This window comes from Podarcis raffonei, chromosome 1 (genome assembly GCF_027172205.1).
Source record: "Podarcis raffonei isolate rPodRaf1 chromosome 1, rPodRaf1.pri, whole genome shotgun sequence".
NCBI lineage: Eukaryota > Metazoa > Chordata > Lepidosauria > Squamata > Lacertidae > Podarcis > Podarcis raffonei.
In genome coordinates, this window is record NC_070602.1 from 106,471,954 (window position 1) to 106,490,524 (window position 18,571).

The 18,571-nt window shown below is 40.7% G+C and overlaps 1 protein-coding gene across 1 annotated transcript in view; it reads right to left on the bottom strand.

Moving 5' to 3' along the window:
• The window catches only part of PLA2R1 (phospholipase A2 receptor 1), a 54,656-nt gene that overhangs the window by 1,373 nt on the left and 34,712 nt on the right, over window positions 1–18,571 (bottom strand). The window contains exons 17-26 of the mRNA XM_053407937.1: window positions 18,111–18,268; window positions 16,161–16,225; window positions 15,308–15,411; window positions 11,927–12,069; window positions 9,341–9,458; window positions 7,048–7,184; window positions 4,621–4,765; window positions 1,889–2,127; window positions 1,108–1,276; window positions 365–505 (exon numbers count right to left, since the gene is read on the bottom strand). Of these exons, the coding sequence (XP_053263912.1) occupies window positions 365–505; window positions 1,108–1,276; window positions 1,889–2,127; window positions 4,621–4,765; window positions 7,048–7,184; window positions 9,341–9,458; window positions 11,927–12,069; window positions 15,308–15,411; window positions 16,161–16,225; window positions 18,111–18,268 (1,419 nt within the window). The remainder of the gene's footprint in view (window positions 1–364; window positions 506–1,107; window positions 1,277–1,888; window positions 2,128–4,620; window positions 4,766–7,047; window positions 7,185–9,340; window positions 9,459–11,926; window positions 12,070–15,307; window positions 15,412–16,160; window positions 16,226–18,110; window positions 18,269–18,571) is intronic.

Here is an 18,571-nt window from a genome sequence, read left to right on the forward strand (position 1 = left end):
TGCCGTTGGTGGCTCTCCCCCACCTCAAAAAAGAGTGCTGAGACACTGCAAAACCCCATAAATTTGCTGGTATGGTGCCCAATGTGGTGTTGCATGTAAATTGCCCAGTTAATTTTTATTTTTCAAATATTTAGAGTACAATGAATTAATAACATACAGTAATGTGAGAAGTGGCCATGGACTCACTGCTTTGGCAGTACCAGAGATTTATCTAGCTTTTTCTGGACTGCATCGGCTATGCTGAACAACATCAAAACAGATCAATAGTCTTTGAAATAACTTCTCTGAAACTTTGAAAAGAACACTGACGATTAGGCGATGCAAGGCCATAAATCCTCTGCCAATTTTTCCACCAACAGATTACCTTGCTTTTTGCAGAATTCAAATGCTTCATCAAAGTCTGAGTTCTCTAAAACTGTGGAAAAGCTGTAGCAGCTCCTTTCAAATTTTATCCAAGGGACAGGTTTTTCATCACACAGTCCCTTATATTCAGTTGGCTTCTCCTCTGTGACAGAAGGAATAGTTTAGCCACAACAGAAAGGCAGAATTTGCTCTCCAGAGATCTAACAAATTCTGCAATAGCCTATTGAGACAAATATATTACATCAGCACCAGTCCTTTTTCTGTAGAAGAGTACTTGTGTACCTTATGCCTAGGGTACGTACATTACCAAAAACTGGAAGGAAATGGGGCAACTCTCTGCTTTTAAGTAATCTTTTGCTTTTTTTTAAGGAACTTCCCCCAAGAACCATGAAGCATGCTGTGGGCTCATGACATAATATTTTCTACGCCTTCACTGTACTCTCTTATTTTTTTTTATCAGCTTAGCCCCAGGCAGCCGAATCATCCCCATCACAAAGAACCAGCTCAACTGAGCAAACTGGTTGCACTTCTCATCATATTTGGGGAAAGCTGTCTTCTTTCCTTAGGCAGAAATGTTATTACAAAGTCTGACTATTTACAACACAAGCGAAATACATCTCAACATGGAGCATTTTAAACAAGGCCCTTCCCTCATTTTAACTTCCTTAAGACGATGCCCAGAGGCCAGAATGGGCTCTTTGCTGAGAGGGTTTCAGTGTTTAATGTGAGAGAGAACCAGCTTACGGGGTGGAATATGGCAAACTGCCCCATTCAGAAGTCTCTCACAGTCAGTGCTCCTCCAGCGTCCGTCAATATCAATGTAGACACAGCTTCCAGAGGTCTGTGATTCCTCATCTCTCCAGAAAGTATGCGGAGGCTTGGTACCATCTGACCATTCAAAATTAAGGCCGTTCTGGGGGGAAAATATTTGATTACCTCTGGCAGTTCACAAACTGATTTTTATTTTTTAACTCTTTCTTACAAAATTGCAGCCCATCCTCTCTCATACAGACGTCTCTCCCAGTCCCAACTAGAGATGCCAGGAATGGAAGAAGAAGAAGAGTTTGGATTTTATATCCGGTTTTATCACTACCCGAAGGAGTCTCAAAGCGGCTAACATTCTCCTTTCCCTTCCTCCCCCACAACAAACACTCTGTGAGGGGAGTGGGGCTGAGAGACTTCAGAGAAGTGTGACTGGCCCAAGGTCACCCAGCAGCTGCATGTGGAGGAGCGGGGAAGCGAACCTGGTTCACCAGATTACGAGACTACCGCTCTTAACCACTACACCACACTGGCTCTCAGTCCGAGGATGGACCCTCGGACCCTCATGCAATGCAGGTGTTCTACCACTGAACTGCAGCCTCTCCCCCTAGTATTTTTTAAAAAGGTACTTATAGAGGCAAATGGTAATAAAGACACACATAGTTTTGTTTACAAACTCACTTAACATGTTCAGCCAGTGAAAGGGTAAATTTGAACATACTTGCTAAATCACAGCAAATGAGCAAATATTTTAAATACCTACATCTGAAGTGAATAATCCAATCCAATGGGCAAAGCCCAGTCGATTTACAATTACAGTGAGGAAGGCTTGGTGATAGTGGTCTGAAATGCTGACCAATTCAGCCCCATTTTCCTTGCAGGTTTTTAAAGCCATGTACCAAGTCATATTCCCACGGATTAATGTATATGTCTTGTTTGCATACTCTAAAGTATTTGGTACTGGGTACATCACAGAAGAGTGTATGACATTTCTAGACATATCTGTGACAAGAATAAAATGAAAGATCAAGAGTCACCCGCAAAGCCGTAGAAAACCTTTTCAGTTTTATGTATGCTATTAAGAAATTTACATTTTCAAACAGGATATAGCCATGTGTGAAAGTAATATAAGTAACAACTAAATTAATCTATTAAAAGCAGCAAGGAAACCCCCCCCAAAAGATATTAGAGGATATTATGGTACATAATACTATTACCAGAACTTGTTTAAAATTCAGCCAGTGGAGGAGTAAATAATAAAATCACATTTTTCGTTGGCTCAGTATTTGAAAACCTTGAAAGCACCAATCACTGCACAGACTTGGACCAGAACTAAATAGTAGCATAAAGGAACCAGTTGTGCCTTTTCACTGACACTAGCACTGAGTGCTCACTGGAAGGACAGATCCTTGTAAGCATAATTAAAAGGCATAAGCCCCATACTAGCACATCACAGTTCAAGCTGTAAGTACTTTGAGAATTTAAGTTTATGCTGAATTTTAAAGTACATTACCATAACAAAGAGAGTGAATACTGTATGACAATTCTCCAAGCAGTTTCAACTAAGTTGTTGCATGCACAGATTGGGGTCTGCACACACAATGGGACTACCTCTCTCTTCCCTCTTTGCCCCCTAAATTTGCTCTGGAAGGTTGGAGGAACCCCCAGAACAGGTGGGGGGAGCGTGGTAGGAAGGAGAAGAGGGTAAGGTCCCACTGCATGCGTGGACTGCATTCCCATGTGCATAAGCCCCACCATGTTGAATCCTATCCAATGGAAATAGATTCTGAGCAGGACTTAGTTGAATGGAACATTATGAATCACTCTTGCTTATGGGGTGCTACTACTAGTATCCAAATACAGTGGTACCTCGGTTTTCGAATGTCTCCATTGACGAATGTTTTGGTTTTCGAACGCCGTAAACTTGGAAGTAAATGCTTCGGTTTTCGAACACGCCTTGGAAGTCGAACATGCCATGCAGCTTCCGTATTGAGTTTTCGGTTTTCGAACACGCCTTGGAAGTCGAACAGTCTTCTGGAATGGATTATGTTCGAAAACCAAGGTACCACTGTAAGGACAAGAGTTCTCCTTTGGTCTAGGGTGACATCTGCTACTAGTAAAAAATAAAATAAAATCATATGATGAAGCTTGAAGCAGTCTTGGGAAATGGGAAGAGTGAAAAGCTCAACCACTAATCTTAGCCAGTAGGACTGTAACATGCCCAAACATTCACTAGAGAGAAAACATTTCATGTTTCATTTCCAAAGAAGAGAGCAGAGATACAAATGTACCATTGCAGCTGGATGATCATAGGCCATTTTTGTCTCATAATACTGTTGTGTCTACTATTTCTTAAATTGCTTACTAAAATTAACTCAGAGCAATTTATGACTCATATGGTATCTTAAAATATCATTTGCTTGTATTTTCTTTAAGATAACTCACTGGGGATTGACAGAACTGGGAGAAAAAAGGCACAAAAAGGAAAAAGAAGAGGTTCTGTTTTTTGGCAGACCTTTAAAACCCCACTATGCCATTTGTTTAAAACCAAACCCTGTACATTCTCTCTTGATTGTAAGATAAAGCACTGGCAGAGGAAGAGGCGTGGGGGGAGCACACCACCCCTGGCAGCGTGATCCTGGCGGGATGCCATCGCGGCTGCCCCCCTCCCGCACTGGGCGCCACGTCCCTATGGGCGGCACACCATGCTCCCAGGATGCATGCCACGCCCCTACGGGCAGCGCGCCATGCCCCCAGGACGTGCGCCAGCCCTGACCCCGCCTGCTCTCCACCCCCACCCCCGGTGCCGGAGTATGAAGCTCCGCCACTGAGATAAAGATCAGTCCCATGCCAAAAACTGCACCCCCTGAAAAGTAGCTCCACTCCAGGAGTCAACAGAGCCAAGAGAGATGTGTGGAAAGAGCAGCACCAACTAGCAGTTTATACTTTGCAGAATGGGGAGGGTGCTGGCCCATTCTCTTCACGCTTCTCATCCTTCTAAAATCCAATTACTAATTGTAGCAGTAAGCACTGATGGGAGGGAAAATGCATTCTGTGTTATGCACAATGCCAGGAACACTGTTGGAGCAAAATAATGTTAAATGTTAAATAGTAAGCTAAATCCCATACTATGACTATTATACCTCCTGAAGTGCTAATATGTCTTGGAAATTTTCTCACACAGAAAAGGAACAGAACATACATGCTTACAAAAAGAAATGTTACATGATTTATGTTACTTTTTTTTTTTTTTTGCTTCTGAGGGCCACATGTGAAGCAATGGGTGTGTGCTCAGGACCTGCCCCCCTCCACAAACACAAACACACCCTCACTCAACAGATGTGCATATACTCATTCAACATACACAATAGTTTTTCAATCCTTTATCTACTTATCTGGGAGTAACCCCTGTAAATTCAGTAAGACTTAATTTGGAGTAGACATATATAAGTGCCTTTTTAGGGGTGGGTAAGTAGGAAAAAAATATTTTTTTACCTTGAGCCTTTTGGCAGATAAACCCATTACTTTTTCCACAGTTTTCTAGGTGCCATTTTCCCATTAAACTGAAGCTAGGTTTATTTAATATGGAAGCACATAGCGGAGCTTTTTCTTGGATTTCAGTACTGTGATCATGGTGATTCTGTAAACAATATGTTATGATGGAAATCACTGTGAGAACAATACACACACATATACATATATACATATATACATATATACATATACACACACACACACACACATATATACGGACACACACACACACACACATATATATGTGACATATTAACAAAATGATCATCAGAAAAAATAGAGAAGATTACTCAGTATACAGTAATGAAAAGACCCTGAACCTTTTATGAAAGAGCAATAGATTTCTCAGTACTTAAAAAATAAAAAGTTTGACCAACAAACTTTTGCAAAGTTGGTTGCATCATAGGCAGCTAAAAGATATCTTCAAAGAGGACAATAAGAAAGGCTTTCTATACACGGTTTCTAAATTCCAAAAGAAAGCAATAGAGGAGAACTCAAAATTACTAAAAAAGATGTACAATATCCTCTTAGAATGGGAAACGAAAGATGAGGAAGTAAAATCAGTTATGATCAAATGGACGCAAGATATAGGCCACAATATACAATTCGAAGATTGGATAAAACTTTGGAAAGTAAATTTGAAGTTTACAGACTGTATATTGTTCAAAGAAAATTATATGAAGATGATGTATAGATGGTATATATCACTGGTGAAATTGGCCAAAATATATAAAAATGAACAGAGGGAGTGTTGGAGGTAGAAAGAGGTTGAAGGGACCTTTTACCATATGTGGTGGGATTGTAAAAGTGTTAAGGTATATTGGGAAATGATATATAATGAATTTAAAAAAATGTTTAAAATAACATTTGTTAAGCAGCCAGAAGCCTTCCTGTTGGGTATTTTAGGTCAAGGTCTGCCGAAAGAGAAAAGGACACTATTTATGTATGCTATGATAGGGGCAAGAATATTGATAGCACAGAACTGGAAGACTGGAGAAATTCCAACAAAAGAACAATGGCAAGAAAAACTGATGAATTATGCAGAGTTGGTGAAGCTGACAGACAGACTTCAGGAAAAGGACAATAGGGATTTTGAAAAAGAGTGGGAACCTTTTATATTAAATTTGCAGAAACAAAGAAAGAATATTGACCTGACGGCAGGATTTACAACTTTATGGATAGGGAACAAATAATTCAATTAAAGGAAAAATATGGTATTTGTAGAAAATAGCAGAATATAATAATAAGGATAATAAGTCAGAAATGGAAGTTGAGGGAAGTCCAAAGGGATGGAGGAAGAGATGCTATGTAAATTGTATGTTATAAGTATATTTGTAATGAGAAAAAAGAAAATCAATAAAAATTTTTTTAAAAAAAAAGTTTAATGAAAATGCAGTCTAATAGTGAATATATGAAGGCCATGCTGGATCAAGCCAAAGGCAACTTATTCTAACATTGGCCGATGGGAAGCCAGCAGTATCCAAGGGCAACAGCACTCTTCTCACTTGTGAGTCCCAGCAACGGGAATTCAGAGGCAGGCTGACTTTGATAGTGCAGGTAGAGCATAACCACCATCGCTAGTAGCCATTAATAGCCTTAATCCCCCTGTGCAATCCTGTCTACCAGCTGTCTACCAGCTCCATCTGGTATGCAGGCTGAGACCCTACGTGCCCGCAGACTGTCTCATCAGAGTGGTGCATGCTCTAGTTATCTCCCGCTTGGACTACTACAATGCACTTTACATGGGGCTACCTTTGAAGGCAACCTGGAAACTTCAACTAACAGTTAGACTGGTGAGTGGGAGTGGCCGCCGAGACCATATAACACGGGTCCTGAAAGACCAACATTGGCTCCCAGTACATTTCCGAGCAAAATTCAAAGTGCTGCCCTTTAAAGCTCTAAACAGCCTCGGCCCAGTATACCTGAAGGAGCGTCTCCACCCCCACCGTTCAGCCCAGACACTGAAGTCCAGCTCCAAGGGTCTTCTGGCAGTACCATCACTATGAGAAGTGAGGTTACAGGGAACCAGGCAGAGGGCCTTCTCGGCAGTGGCACCCGCCTTGTGGAACGCCCTCCCATCAGATGTCAAGGAAATAAACAACGACCTGACTTTTAGAAGACGTCTGAAGGCAGCCCTGTTTAGGGAAGTTTTTTATGTTTGATGTTTCATTGTGCTTTTAATATTCTGTTGGGAGCCTCCCAGAGTGACTGGGGAAACCCAGCCAGATGGGCAGGGTATAAGTAATAAATTATTATTATTATTATTATTATTATTATTATTATTATTATTATTATTATGACAATGTTTATTAGAAAGGACTGAAAAGGAGGAAAAAGCCAATGTCAAAAAACGCACAAACAAAAACTCCACACAAAGCTACTTTTAACACTTGCCTGCACTGCTTCTGCTGGATACCAGTTGGAATATTCCACCTCTTTCCCATTGGCCCATCTTTCGTAATCAGTACTCTGCAGGCCAATCCAGACATTTGATTTATGCCCAAACAGATTCATTGTTATGAAAGCTAGACAAGGAAATCACAGTTAGAAATGAATCACCTGTAGGTATAAATCAAGCAATTGAAGATGACAGACTTTTTTTTAACTCATTAAGAACAGAAGCAAAACAATTAAGTTAGTCTCTACTCAGTGGCACATTACAGAGGCGGAAGTCACATGGAAGTGAGAAACGAAAAAACTACTGATTAAGCCAGTGGGAAATGAACTGATGTAATGCTGTTTTCCTTTCCCACCTACTCTGTGGTGTATTTTGCCTCTTGTGTGTGCTACAACAGAGGCTAACACAGCCTGATCTATGCCTATTTACTCGAAAATAAGTCCTGGTGAATTAATTGAGCCTTAATTCTAGGTAACTGTTCCCACAATTGTGACCACCCACTTGAAGCTTTCTTTGGAAGGGAAATGAAGAAGTAGCTACAGCATTCTTCACCGCAGTCTAGTCCTCAGTTGTTCCACTATCTTTCCAAAAAGGTCATTTGCTCTGGCGGAAGCCAGAACTATAAATGCAGTCAAAACAATAGAACAAGAAATGAGGGCCCAATATGCGACAGACACAGACAACAGCAGCTTCTTCTCCTTTTTCCTCCCAGAGAAAGTGTGAAATGGCAAAAAGGTTGTCATGCCAGGCACAGTTACATGGGAGTAACTCAGGCTTACTTTCAAGTAACCTCCCTATATAGCTCTCTGTACCTCTGTCTCCTTCGTACTGTCAATTTCCAAGTTTATTTGCCAAGGCTGAATGTAGTAGAATACTTTACCAATGCAAACACAATACAAGACTGGGTGATAGTGATAGTGTTTAGATCTGGCACCTTACCCTAGCAAGCACTTGCACTAGTTAGTTATCAGTATTTTGAAACGGGAAGTTTTAACCCGGTGCTATTTTTGCTCTTTTCAATATCAGGTTAGAACCCACCTCCTGTGAACAGAAGGCAGGTCTAAGGCCATTTCCTGCGTGAGGCAGGAATCCTTGATCCTCAAGTAATCAACCTTTAATTCTGGAGGAGGTTATGAGGGCAGCAACTAGTGACATCCTCTTAAGGCCATGTTTTAGGCATCTGAAGATGTCTGAGATGGAGGACAGCCCATTTGCCCACATGGATGAAGTGCACAAGGCCATACAAAATCTATGCAGTGGCCTCTTTCACCTCTTTTAGTGTGAGATGTGACAGCAAGTCATCAGAACCCATGGAAAGGATAACTTCAGCTACAGGACATGTTTTTAGGGAAGGCATCCGGTCTTTGGAAAATATACTGTATGGGACAGATTTCAATCAAATCAGAAGAAGCTGGCATGCTTTCCTCCAAAACATTTCTGAGAGCTACATATATCTATTTCTTAATGACATATTTATTCTCTTGGCCCCTGGCTGATCCCAGGTGGAGAGAGTGAAGTGTCTGCCAGTCTGTGCAGTGTTAGGTAAGTACATTTTCAGGTACTACCCTAAGCCACATACTCGCAAACCTTCCCTTCCTATCTGGCTTAAAGGGAGGAAGTGCTGAAGCCGTTGGGTGTCTGCAGATTGTCTTTCTGATATTGTTTTGACATTGCCTTTTGATTTTTGCAGTTCTTAAAGAGCTCAGCAGAAATCTTGTTTTGCTGTCTGAGGCAGGAAGACAAATAGACATCAAGTGTGTGTGTGTGTGTGTGTGTGTGTGTGTGTGTGTCCGTCCCAAATGCCAGAAAACAGTTTTAGCCCTGCTTTCTTTTCCCAAGAGATGGGACCTTTCCCAGAATGGAATGACTTCCAATGTATGAAATGAGAATATACATCTCTTTTGACATCATTACTCCCCCCCCCCCGAAATACATTTCTCCTCTTTTAACTACAGACTTCAAAGTACAGCTGGAAGAGAAGATTTGTAGCGGTAACTAAACAATGTGCAGTAGTATTTTACAGCCAGAGTAGAAAACAACAAATATTTGAATCTAGCACAGAAAACGCACTCAGGTCATATTATTTTTAGTGTTGAAGGAATCGTATTTGGATCCTCTCAGTACCAATACTTAAGAATAGCTACTGAAGCTGTTACAACTCACTTGTGGTTTTATTTAAGGTGCACAGGTTATCTGTTGGTTAGGCCTGGGATCCTATTCATAAAACAAACTAACAAACAAAAAATCTTTATAGTGCCGTTATGAAATGGTTCACTATTATACCTTGTTCAACTTCATTTTCAATTGAAGCAAGCGATGCATCATAGTGACTGCAGAATGCTTGTGCAGAATTCCAGCTCTTCAGGAGGCCTGGGTCCTTTGGAATCTGCACCAGAAAGCACTGCTCAAAAAAGGAAATAGTTATTTAAATGGAGCAGTAACTCTTAATGGAGGGGAAGGTATATTCTGACCTACTTTCTCACCTAGACCTTACTCTCTAGGGCAACCCATACATAATAATAGCCAACAACTTCGTGCTTTGGAAATAGTGGGTAGAAAGAGGGATCACACAGCTCCCAACACAGAACAGCACATTTTAAACCTTGGCTACATTCCAGAAGGCATTTAAGGTCCCCTCTGCCCTTGGTAGGAACTTGGCAATTTCCGCAACACAGTAGAAAGGGAAAATTTGGATCAGATGCAATAAGTGCAGGGATACACCAGACCTATTACTCATGGCACGTTCCTTGGCACTCTGCAGAAAACTTAACAAATGCTTCTGTTCCTTAGTATGTAATGCACTAAGCCCAGTCGTGAACTCAACCAGACAAAACTGGAACACATAACTGGAGACTTGCCTAGCAACAGCACAATGGACAAAAAGCTTTGTGCAGCGTTAAGGCAGCCACCTGCGATATTAGACTGAGACTAATTCAACAACAACTACAACAAAAACACTGCATCGAGCCTACTGGACACCAGCACGCTTTCAACGCCTGGGCATTTTGCCCACAGACAAATGCTTCTCTGGCAGCCAAACGAAAAATTCATCATCACTGGAAATCCTGAGTCACACCAGTTATGGATGGTTGGATGCAGGATTTTTTTTTTACAATTAGCAGCTCATGAGAAAATCTTGTTTTGCAAACAACATAAAAACCCATTCTTTCAAGAGATTTGGAGTGACTTTCTGCAGCTCTTCACCAAGTAGCTCACATCTTGCCACGAAAAGCGGGAGGCTTAGTGTAGAAACAGCAGCCTTAACAATCTGCCATCTGCTTCACTGATAACGCAACAAAAGGTTGTTGCATATTGATTTTGATCTTTATTTAATTCACTGCCCAGAACACATTTAACCATGACATGATTGAAGAGATTAAGGAGTCAAATGGAGGGTGGGGAGGGAAAGACCAAACTATGCTATTGGAAAATTGGGGAAACCCTAAAAAACTGTCCATTAACCCCCACCCCCAAAAGAAAACTTGTACCATTAAAGACAAAGACAGATCACATGTGTTTTGGCCCTGAATAACCCATATAGGATTTGAGTTGCATGGCCTAGACAAGAGGAAGTTTGGAAAGAATGAAGAAGTAAGTTGAAGAAAGGAAAATGAACAGGAGTGGCTGACGTATGTGTGTGTGTGTGCGCGCGCACAGAGACCACCCTTCCAAATGTGGTGCTGTTCCACTTACCAGGATGGGGCAAGATTTAGGGCTAAGCAGGCGCCCCACAATGCTGGCCACTTCTGAAAACAAGTACATACTCTTGAGCGTATTAAGGTGGGGGAGGAAATACAAAAGAAACCCCAGATTAGGAAAACAGATGAATAAGGAAGAATTAAGTGTACTTGGAAACAGAAAGCCACAAGGGAGAGAAATCTGACAGGGGAAAAAAGTGAAGTGATGAGCAACATTGGCTAGCGAGGCAGCTTGCCAAGGGAAACTGCTGACGGTGACTGTGTGAAGATTAGGTCAAGACAAAGGAGAATTAAAGTGTGTGTCTGTGTGGAAATTCCCACTATTACTTTTGGGTGCTGGGAGGAAGTGTTAGAGGCAGGAGAAATCTCAGCCAAAAAAACCCAGCCAAGTGCATAGTTGCAGCCTGAATGGTTGCTCCAGGTATGAGCTGCTGATTTTCCATGCTTCTACCTAAGGTAACTCACCAAGGGCACATAAGAACAGCCTTTCTGGATTAGGCCAAAGGCCAATCTAGTCTACCATTCTGTTCTCACAATGGCCAGTCAGATGCTCTATGGGAAGCCCATAAGCAGAACCTGAGTTTAACAGTGATTCTATAGCTGGGTTTACAGCACCCTTCCAGTTTGGAATTGTATGTCTTTTTGCTATGGAGGCTGCCCAGATTCACAGGCACAGTGTAAATCCAATTTCCAGGTTCTGCTGAATTAACTAGTTAGTTTTGCACTGCTATGTTGACAGGGGTGCCTGCCACCTTCAGGAAGGTGGTCATTATTAGCCATAGCTGTAACGTATGATATCAAGGCCTCCCAGTTGTTTCATCTGCTCTCAACATTTGTCTTCCTTCTGACGAAATCGTCAGATTTTCCAATAAATCAGTAGTCACCACTTTAGGGACAAACTGTAGAAACTGTACTTCTACTGGCTGCAAAAGAATGCTTATTTCAAGCCTAATTTCAATGGGGAAGAGGAGGGAGAACCTGTGAGTATCAGGCAAAGCACGTATGCTTCTGCGGCTGACAAGCTGGTGAGCTCTGCTATAAATCAATGGGAACAAATTATATATGAAAAACTTTCCTCTTAAACACTAGCAGCATCCGAATGCGCATTTATTTTTAAAAGTGTATGTTAATAGGCTCTGGTTTTTGTTTGTTCAAACAAGCAAGAAAGTACCTTGAATGCAAAATAAAGCCATCCTTTTGGGCACACTCCTTGATTAGGCTGCTCTTTGGGTATTTCTCTCTCAATAGTCCATATCTTTTTACGTTTGCAGATACAAGGTAGAGAATTGGTACAGCTTGCAAATCCCCACAACCCTAAGATGATAAAAAAATAAAATCAGAATACTTATTAATACTAAACTTACTATGTAAATACAGATATAAAAACACTGGCTATAAATTTGTTTTATTCGTTATGATTTATGGGCAATGGTTATTGAGACTTATGTCCCTTCCAGAAGAACACTTATTAAATCCCAACTTATTTAATCAAATTATATTGCCATAAACAGCTGCTGATGCAACACTAAAAACACATGAATAGTACTTATGTACTTCTGTTTTTGTTGAAAACTCAGTGTAAGAAACACAACAGGCTTGATTTTGTTCCAGAATCCTCTTTCTTGCAGCTAGTAATTACAAGGACAAAAAATGTAACATCTCCATGTCTGAAGCCTTGATTTTCACAAATGAAGCAACTTTGCTCTAAGCTCAATAATGTGGGAGCAAAAACTGAAAAAGGCCATTTCACAGTGCTCAAAACTTTCTCCGATATTAGGGCTTGTGGTTCTTTTTCAAGGTATAGTGTGGACCTACAACAATCATTGCTGGGATGAAAGAAGCTGCTGTATGGTTTGTGGGGATGTTTCCTGAGCTTCCCAAGATTAGACTGTAAACTTTCTATTGTAGAAATAGTGATTTATTGTAGCAATAGTGTAATGCCATAGGTAAAACTGTAGAAGGGCAATTTGATGGCCATGGCAGAAGGAAGCACTTGGATCACGTCATTTGGGTTGTACTCTTAAGGCTGTGATCCTATGTGCATTTTCTTGAGCCTTAGGGCTCATCCACACTTCTGCTTGTACTGTGCCTAGACAGCATGGGTCCAAGTGGTTTTCTCCTTGCCCCACTCCTTTCCAAGGGAAAGGAACAAATAGATAGGAACAAATGGCAATCCAGGGAAAGCCCAAATTGCTGTTTGTTCTCAATAAGCAGTAAAGAGCAGCTTCCACCAGGGAAACGAAGTGATACAAGAGCAAGTGTGGATAAGTCCTATTGAGCACAGAAAGAGGCACTGTGGCAGCGCTTACTATTATTCACATAAGTACCATGCTAAGTAACTTTTGCTAATAGGGTGTTTCATCTGTTAGCAAAATGCCAATGTTTTGCTTGCTTGCTCACTTAAATTGGGCTGCAGAGCAACTGATTCCATACAGGAAAAGATTAAAAGAACAGGTATACAAAGAGAAAAGGGAGAAACAAAACAAAAGCATATGGCTCCTCGAGGATTTGCAGTCTGGATGATAAACACAGCACCTGTGGCCAGAAACATATCCTCAACACAGCTCTGGCCAGAAAAACAGATTTTTATATATATTTTTTGTTATGAAATGCATATGCATAATTTATCATGGAGGAAAAACCTGGCAGAAATGATATAAATATCTACTGTGTTATCTGAGAATATATTGGGCTGGATCCAACCTAAATTAGACTGCATTCCTATTCCCCTGCAATAAGTTATGTAACAGAAATAGCTTCCTAAATATTTCATTTGCAGGAAATAGGGGGCAAGTCCTAGTGTTTTCAACAAGACTTGCTTCAAAATAATGTGTTTTAGGATTTGTTTTGGGATACCAGTGATCAAAAGATAATACACACCCCATTTTTCTTTGCAAGTTACTTTGAAATGTGTGTTGTATAAAAGAGGAAGAACACCTTAGTTCTTTTTTCTCTAATCACATATGACTCAGTTTGGTTTTGTATGTTATTCAGTAGCTTAGCCTTGAACTCACAACCCAGCTTAAGTCATGTGCAGTTGCATATGACTGGTTGCACTAAAACGTAGATGAGAATTCACACCTAGTATAAAGTAATACACAACATCAGAATTTGCATATGCACCTAATTTATGCATTATTGAACAAACAGTTGATATGCATACAGAAGCCTGCTTCCATGAGCAAATCTCCTTCAGTGCAATCTCATTTCAATGACTCACTGATGACTAAGTCATGCTGTCAACATTTAAAGGCCAAGCATGGGGCATACCAACCCCTATGCCTGGGACATGAGAAACAGCAATACGTTGTTCAAATTATCGTCACCAGCTTTAACAGGAACAGATATTTTGGAACAGAATGAAAGCTACTTCAAAGAAAAGTTTCATTAAATATTAGAAATACACGAAATACAATCAATCCATCTCCTTTATTGACATAGGAAAAAGTGCATTGTATACATGGATCAGAACACAACACAGTTAATGAAACATAGTAGGAGATACTTTAGGATAAAACTGTCCAGACATCGTGTTGTACGAAAATGGCTCTTAGGACCTATGGTGATGTAATTTCATAGTGTCACTCGAAAATCTTGCCACATTCTCCACAATGTCATTACTGCAATTGTTAAGCAGATAAGACACCCTGGGAGAGTCTGTGCGATAAATCGCCTCCTTCAATAAGGAGGTCAAATACTTATCATATATTTTTGTATAAAATGGGCAATAAAATAAAATGTGTGTGATGGATTCAAGCTGTTTTGTGCCACAAGGGCAGTATCTTTCAGAGTATGGGATTTTCGAGAATCTACCTTGCAAAACTGCAGCTGGTAAGACGTTAAAACTTGCGAGGGAAAGAGCTCTGCATAGTTGGGGATCATAAAGCTGGTCTAAATATGGAGTGTCCTGGCCAAATGAGGGTGGAGTTCCCAACCCCAATGGGGAACAGGTTTTGTTGGCTGCGCTGCAAAGGGCTTGGAATTCGATCTCTAGGATTCTGCACTTGATTGTCTGGAGTGCCTCCAATTGTGGGAGCATAAGCAGCTTTTGAGTTATGGAGCTGGAGGAGACTCTTGAGAGTCCCATGGACTGCAAGAAGATCAAACCTATCCATTCTAAAGGAAATCAGCCCTGAGTGCTCACTGAAAGGACAGATCGTGAGGCTCCAATACTTTGGCCACCTCATATGAGAAGAGAAGACTCCCTGGAGAAGACCCTGATGTTGGGAAAGATTGAGGGCACAAGGAGAAGGGGACGACAGAGGACAAGATGGTTGGACAGTGTTCTCGAAGCTACAAACATGAGCCTGACCAAACTGCGGGAGGCAGGGAAAGACAGGAGTGCCTGGCGTGCTCTGGTCCATGAGGTTACGAAGAGTCGGACACGACTAAATGACTAAACAACAACAAGCAGCGACTCAAGTGACAGACCACAGGTTCTGATTTTGCTCTAAATGCAAGCTAGCCATTTGGAGTGGTGGGATTCTGCCATGAAATGTAGGCGGAGCCAGAATTTTATAGCAGTGAGCCACTATATATATATATACTGTACCTGTTTGGGAAGAAATAAAACCACATTTCTCTCCTTCCGCATTCATAGGTCTTTCTTCACCTCCTTCCCAGTTTTGGTATAATAATGGTGAGCCGTCTGCCCATCTGTGTAGACATTTTAAGTATTTAGTTCTTTCACTGCAAATGACTCTCAAAAAACCCTTTATTCTAAACCCAGGGCATGGGCAGTCTGAAGGCAAGTTGAATCAATCTTGAGAAGCTAAGCATAACTGCATCTTGCCAGTACTGGATGGGAAACCACCCTGGAATTCCATTGAAGAAAGGGGAGAAATAACTGGAAAATATAATGCATTTTCTAGAAGAATGACTTTGAATTCATTGATTTGCTTATCAATTAGTGAATTAAGATGTAATTAAATATATCATTTTAAAAAAATCCATGACTGAATGATTATTCAATACAAGTGTAAAAATGAGGGACAGGACCAGAGGAATCCAACTCTGTAACAGTCAAAGAAGCTGCAATGCTTGAAGATAATAGATTACCAGCATATTCTACAGTACCAATATTTCCCCCCCTGAATCTGTAATAAAGATTTAATCTAAAACAGGAGTTCTGTAAATTCAAAATAGAACAGATGACAGAAAAAGAATCCTTTCACCAGAAGCCAACTATAAGAAGACAGAAATAATTTGTTTTGGCTTTTTTTGCGGGGGGTGGGTTTCCTTCCAACCTCCCTCAAGAAGTCATACAAAAAAAAACACGTATTACACTTATATTTATAATCCAGAAGATATTATTGTAAGGGAAATGTCTTGAAGTCCAGATCTCTCTCACTTGGTGTCAAATTTAAGCGTATTTTGTAAGAGTGGACATAATAATTCAGTCTTACCGAAATCCTTCAGTAGCTATTTCTGAATGTAGTGCAATCCACCAATCATTGTTCATTTTTGATACCTGCAAAAAATTTTTTTAACAATTTCTTTAAAAAACAAATGTTAGATGAATTTCTTGGTTGCTGGTATACAGATTTATCCAACTCTGTCTTGCGTTATTTATGTTATACCAGTCCATTAAAATGAAAATATGGGAATCATTAAAATGAACGGCAGAAATCATGTATCAGCTCCAACTACTGCACAATTGCACTCATTTCACATGCTAGCAATGTTATGCTTAAAATTCTACAAGGCAGGGTTAAGCAGTATGTGGACTGAGAACTCCCAGAAGTGCAAGTTGGATTTCGACGGGGCAGAGGAACCAGAGACCAAATTGCAAACATGCGCTGGATTATGGAGAAAACTAGAGAGTTCCAGAAAGACATCTACTTCTGCTTCATTGACTATGCAAAAGCCTTTGACTGTGTTGACCACAGCAAACTATGGCAAGTTCTTAAGGAAATGGGAGTGCCTGATCATCTCATCTGTCTCCTGAGAAATCTCTATGTTAGAACTGGATATGGAACAACTGATTGGTTCAAAATTGGGAAAGGAGTACGACCTGGCTGTGTATTGTCTCCCTGTTTATTTAACTTATATGCAGAATTCATCATGCAAAAGGCTGGGCTGGATGAATCCCAAACTGGAATTAAGATTGCCGGAAGAAATATCAACAACCTCAGATATGCAGATGACACAACCTTGATGGCAGAAAGTGAGGAGGAATTAAAGAATCTTTTAATGAGGGTGAAAGAGGAGAGCGCAAAATATGGTCTGAAGCTCAACATCAAAAAAACTAAGATCATGGCCACTGGGCCCATCATCTCCTGGCAAATAGAAGGGAAAGAAATGGAGGCAATGAGAGATTTTACTTTCTTGGGCTCCATGATCACTGCAGATGCTGACAGCAGTCACGAAATTAAAAGACACCTGCTTCTTGGGAGAAAAGCAATGACAAACCTAGACAGCATCTTAAAAAGCAGAGACATCACCTTGCTGACAAAGGTCTGTATAGTTAAAGCTATGGTTTTCCCAGTAGTGATGTATGGAAGTGAGAGCTGGACCATAAAGAAGGCTGATCGCCGAAGAATTGATGCTTTTTAATTATGGTGCTGGAGGAGACTCTTGAGAGTCCCATGGACTGCAAGAAGATCAAACCTCTCCATTCTGAAGGAAATTAGCCCTGAGTGCTCACTGGAAGGACAGATCCTGAAGCTGAGGCTCCAATACTTTGGCCACCTCATGAGAAGAGAAGACTCCTTGGAAAAGACCCTGATGTTGGGAAAGATTGAGGGCACAAGGAGAAGGGGACGACAGAGGACGAGATGGTTGGACAGTGTTCTTGAAGCTACGAACATGAGTCTGACCAAGCTGCGGGAGGCAGTGGAAGACAGGAGTGCCTGGCGTGCTCTGGTCCATGGGGTCCATTAAGAGTCGGACACGACTAAACGACTAAACAACAACAGCACCACCTCACAGTCGCCTCTGGCTTGACTTAACCATCCAGGGACCCTTTACCTTTTACCTTTACATAGCGGTAGTAAGAACCTTTGGCCTGTGGGCCAAGTTAGGCTTCTCAGACTTCCCATTTGATACAGCCCAGCCACACCACCTACCCAGCCATTTGTCAAGAGAAGATACACAAGAACAGTATTACAACTGTCTTTTTCAGAGAGCACCTACACCATTAACTTGCCTCAGTCTCTGAAAAGAAAAGAAACTGCATTTCACCAATTTGGAGTTACTATATATTTACATTTTTCATGATTATGTAGAGATGGCTACTATAAGAGTTGAACTATAAATATTTTAAAGTGTCTAATCCCCAGGTTAATTTTTTTTGGTAAGGCAGAGAAGGCAGGGATTGTTCCTTGAAAATGTAGAAAAATAACTGGTTATGTTACCTTTTTTATTCTGTTGTGGATAAATTCCTGTTCGTTGGAAGAATGTATTGTTGCTATATTACCACGGAGCCAGCCACAAACAAACTGAAAAGTGGACCACTCTGAGGCGCTGTCATAAAAAAGGTACTCTGCTCCTTGATAATAAAACCACGATGGCTCTAAAAAAATCAAGTTAAATATTATCTATTTGCATATGTACGTGAGGTAATTTTATAGTTAATTCAGTTTTATTGCCATGGAGCTGATGTTCCACAAAAGGAGCAAAATCCTTCTAGATCAGAACTTGCAGCATGTTTGGATAAAGATGCACCCCTAGTGGTAAGATGTTGCTAAAACTGTTTAATTTGGGAGATGCTGCTGCAAGTACATTTTCAGATTACATACAAGACTTGTTTTTGTTTTGTTTTTGAAGACATTTTGGTAATCCAAGTAAAATTTATTACAACTGACTGCTTTTATTC